General features: G+C 27.2%; 1 protein-coding gene across 1 annotated transcript; it reads right to left on the bottom strand.

The window, feature by feature from the left end:
- Positions 1-455: 455 nt before the first annotated feature.
- On the bottom strand, positions 456-1750 carry LOC108685812 (DNA replication complex GINS protein PSF3). Its single transcript, XM_018190786.1, has 4 exons — positions 1609-1750; positions 968-1112; positions 749-878; positions 456-684 (listed from the first exon to the last, which is right to left on the bottom strand). The coding sequence occupies exons 1-4, from the start codon at positions 1712-1714 to the stop codon at positions 457-459; spliced, it is 609 nt and encodes a 202-aa protein (XP_018046275.1). The 5' UTR covers positions 1715-1750; the 3' UTR covers position 456.
- Positions 1751-2573: the final 823 nt, after the last annotated feature.

A 2573-nucleotide genomic window follows, 5' to 3' on the forward strand; every position in this document is an offset into this window, starting at 1 on the left:
AAGAAGAAATGCGCATGATTTCATTGTTAATAATAAAACGATATTCCACTGGCAAGTGTAATATATATTAGTGTTTCATTGTATATGTCTAAGATATTTTAACAGTTTTTAGTCATGGGTTGTGAAATAGATATTATTACCTTTTGTTGTATGATTCTTTATATATTGTTGACAGTTCAAATGTGACTGATTTCATACGAGATACGTATGTATATATTATATATAGAAATAAAATTTTTATTTGTTATTTAATAAGTAATAAGTTAGCAGATATATATTTGTATCTTTAAATAAAGGGATATGTAGTTTTAATGTATAAAACAATAAATTTTATTTAATATTACAATCGCGTTTATTATATTAATCATTCATATAAAAAATTATATCGCATAAATATAATTATACTATTTCATATTTGTTTTATCATATATACATGTATCGTATGCAGTGCATTTTTTAATCCAATTCATAATCCGTTCGTTTTCGTTTCTTAAGATTCACAGCGCTCTGTGAAGTTTCAATAATACATGAACCTTTTCTTAACCATTCATTCAATTGCATCTTGGCCTTCCTGCCTGTGAGAAACAAGTCTCTCTCTAATCTTGGCAGTAAGCTGTTAAGCATAGGGTCAGAAACAGGATTTTGTGCCCAGTCCATAATCAATCTAAATCGCGATCTGAAAGTCTGAAAAAACAGAACAATTAAATGAATGTGAATTAATAAACAGCTTAAAGTTAATATCACTTACTAATAGCAAACTATCAATTATCATTTCGCAATCACGATTGTTGAATTTCCTCAAATACATTCCCAGTTCGTAATAATATGGATTCCATTTATTTAGTACAACGGTACAAGCGTCTGCTAATAAAATTTCTCTACAATAAATATGAGAAGCAAACTGTTAGAAAATTCTCCTTAATAGAAATTAATTCTACTACGCGTACATATACAAACTAGTACAAACCTATAACCCTCCTTGTATGTTTTGGGAATGTCTATACTGACTATTGATTCTCTTACTTTATTTAGTGGTTGCGCTAACCACAATGGAAGTTCCAATTTTGCACCTGGTTTTAGATCCTCTGACTCAGAGGATAGATCCAGAAAACCTATATATGCATAATACAATACAATGTAAAACGATCATATTTATAAAAACAAACTCCTATTTTCTATAAAACAAATATAACATGAGGAATCAAATATTTGATGTTTAGAATAAAATTAGCTGTAAATTTTGTGGCAACTTTTATTATAATTATGAGTTAAAAACTTAATTAATAACTATATTATTGTAAGAACTATGCACAATTATGTAAAATAATCATATTTATAAGAAATAAATTCATATTTTTTACACAATAAATAACATTAACATAAGGAAAAAATATCTGTCTAAGAAAAATTAATTGATAATTTTATTGCAATTTAATTATAATTTCAAATTAAAATCTTAATTAATAAGTATATTACGCAGAAATGCTCCATCTGTGAATAAAAGAAGTACAATTTCGCTGTTTTTGTTATAATGATATACATTTACAACTAATAAACAAGTCTGTGTTTTAATAGAGAAAAGGTATAATAAAATTTTAATAAGTTTACCTAAGCGAGGTAGCGTAACTTCTATCTTGCACGATATTCGTTCTTCCGTACATAAAATATCCGTTAGGGAAAAATAATCCGGCACATAACTATAAGACAACGTCATTCTGCCTCTTCTAATATTATTTTGAAAATCCAACAGTCTCCGTCATTGCATCTGGATATTTACAGTGTTTGCACTTACTGATCAATAAATAGCGCCTCTTACGAAATAATATTACACTTCTTTATCTTTCTTTTTTTCCTTCTCCTTTGATAAGAAACGCTGATTATGGATGTAATGTAACATGGAATGGTAATGTAGGAAGCACATCAATTTTTTACCTACATCGAAAATCTTTAGACACGTGTATGAAGTTAGCGCACTAAGCGCAGTACTTTTTGAATTTATAATAAATACTTTTTTGAATTTTATAATTTCATTGTGTTTATTCATTATGCTAGGTTTGTGTAAATTAACTTCATTCTATATTTCATAAAAAGCTATAATTTTTACAGCTCGGCACTTTCCAAATTTTGAATTTTCTTTAATTTTGTTGAATTACACTTTTATATACAAATGTGAAGACAATGGTTTAAAGTACAATTGAATAAAATTTGAATCCAAGGACGTAATTCTATAAACGTGGCAAATAAACCAGCTATCAATATCCTTTCTACCATATTTCGCATGTTTTCCAAATAAACTTAACTTGCTTGGTGCAGATATTTTAATTTTAATTATGTTCATATCTACAAATAAGAATTTTTATTTAAAAAATATTCTAAAATATATATATATTTTTATATAAATAGAATATACACATGTAATTTATCTTTTACTCGTTTACTTTATAGTAAACTTAACATCAAGAAAATAATCAAGTCTTAAGAATAGAATTACAATCGTTAAGAGTTACACACACACACTCCACACCACACACACACACACACACACACACACACACACACACACACACACACAC

The sequence above is a fragment of the Atta colombica genome, unplaced genomic scaffold (assembly GCF_001594045.1).
Source record: "Atta colombica isolate Treedump-2 unplaced genomic scaffold, Acol1.0 scaffold100, whole genome shotgun sequence".
In the NCBI taxonomy this organism is placed as follows: Eukaryota; Metazoa; Arthropoda; class Insecta; order Hymenoptera; family Formicidae; genus Atta; species Atta colombica.